Source organism: Coptis chinensis, chromosome 5, assembly GCF_015680905.1.
Source record: "Coptis chinensis isolate HL-2020 chromosome 5, ASM1568090v1, whole genome shotgun sequence".
NCBI lineage: Eukaryota > Viridiplantae > Streptophyta > Magnoliopsida > Ranunculales > Ranunculaceae > Coptis > Coptis chinensis.
Window position 1 is genome coordinate 44,797,824 of NC_141460.1, and position 1,871 is coordinate 44,799,694.

Sequence of the window (1,871 nt, forward strand, 5' to 3'; positions counted from 1 at the left end):
TTCTAACCGATTTGACTCCAAAGCGTGGATAATGGTAATTTGTTCAAATTGGGCCTTCATTCGGCAAAATAGCCCGTACCATCTTTTTGGCCTGCCGCGGTGTCTTTGGCCCTTTCTTTAAGAAGGCTATTACGGTCATTGAGTCGATCTGTACTTGAAGTCGTTGTTCCTTTGCTTAGCGCCATTTTCAGCCCCGCTCCTTGCTTCCCATTTCAATGAGGTCGATCGATGGCTTACTTGCTCTACCATGGCTAGCGGCTAAAACATTCCCTTCATAATCTCTAATCAATCTGCTTGCCCATCCCCTCTAGTTGACCTTTAAGTGTGCCATCCGTGTTGAGAACATAAATTCCCACTTCGATTTCTACCACCGCACAAATTGAATCTTCCTTTGCTTTATTACTATCCCCCACATTCCACTTATCGGTGAACCTTTCAATCTGGTCCATATTCCATTTTTATCTCTCTCGCCTTCAGCTTTGCTCTTACATCACCAATAAGCGGTTGAGACATCCGCTTAACATTCACCGCCTTGTTTTCAAATATCCTATCGTTCCTTGCTTTCCAAATCCAGTAATTGAACCCATTCCACATTAGCCTCATCACATCATTCTTAATTCCTTTCCCCTGCGACACAACTTCAACCCATGATACTTCCTGTTGCCATGTAGGTTCTATTCTTCTGTTGTACCCCATTTTCTGTAGAGCTATTTCCCATAAGGACTGTGGTATAAAGCAATCATGAAATAAATGCTCCTCCATCTCAGTTTCTCTCCAGTAGAATATACAAGTATATAAGTCTACGACCTTTTGTTGTCTCATTTTTTCCAACATTTTCAGTCCCCCACTTAGCGCCATCCAGCTGATGAAGGAATGTCTGGGTATTTTATTTGTATACCAAACCAGCTTATGCCACTGAACTTCTTGCCTCACTCCTCTCAGACTCTCATAAGTATCCTTCATGCTATACTCGCCATTTGTGGACGCAGACCATACTATATTATCCTCATCACCCATAATCTCCACTTCATTTTCTATTGCTGCAGTAATCTCACCTATATGATTCCTTACATTACTCGTGAACTCCCATGTACCATCTATTATGAAATTGACACTATAGCACGCTTGTTGCATTTCGAATCATATTGATCCCCTGTGGAAACTTCTCTCTTAATATCCCAAATGGATGCCATGGTTAATTCGTAAGCTCGTTCCTCTACCCATTGCCTATCGGTGGAATACTATAGGCTGCGGCTTCCTTTCTAGCTGCGGAGTATATTCCTCCAACTTGACGAACAATCATTTGGTGTTTTCAGATGCCAAAAATCTCTCCCTCGACTAGGTTCTTACGTACCACTTGTACCCAGCGGGTTATGTCTTTGTAATGAGCTTCCATAGTGGTTTCATGGTAGCGGCTTGATTAACTTTCTCTATGCTTGAATTCCTAACCCACCTTCCTCATATGGGTAATGGATATCATCCCATCCTATCAATGCATGAGATTGTTTGCGGTCCGCCCCGTCCACGAGGAAATTCCTAAAAATCTTATTGATGTCATCAACTGTCTTTTGGGGTAGTGCGAGTGCAACCATCCAATACACACTAAGGTTATTCAACACTGCCTTTACCAACTGTAATCTTCCCGCATAAGAGAGTAATCTGCCCTTCCAGCTTTGAATACGCTCTGTGATCTTTGAAATTAAAGGACAACAACTGTGGACTTCAGCCTTGTAAGTAATCAACGGAAGCCCTAAGTACTTTCTTGGAAGCTCACCCTCGGAAACAACGTTTGTTTGCTCTATGGTAAACATACTTACACTATTATCCATTCCGCAAAGAAAACATTGCTTTTTGAACATTCACTTCCAACC

At 42.2% G+C, this 1,871-nt stretch overlaps 1 protein-coding gene across 1 annotated transcript; it reads right to left on the minus strand.

The window, feature by feature from the left end:
• Positions 1–435: 435 nt before the first annotated feature.
• On the minus strand, positions 436–1,134 carry LOC147497618 (uncharacterized). The gene has a single exon (XM_086562942.1). The coding sequence runs from the start codon at positions 1,132–1,134 to the stop codon at positions 436–438; it is 699 nt and encodes a 232-aa protein (XP_086419068.1).
• Between the last annotated feature and the right edge of the window lie 737 nt (positions 1,135–1,871).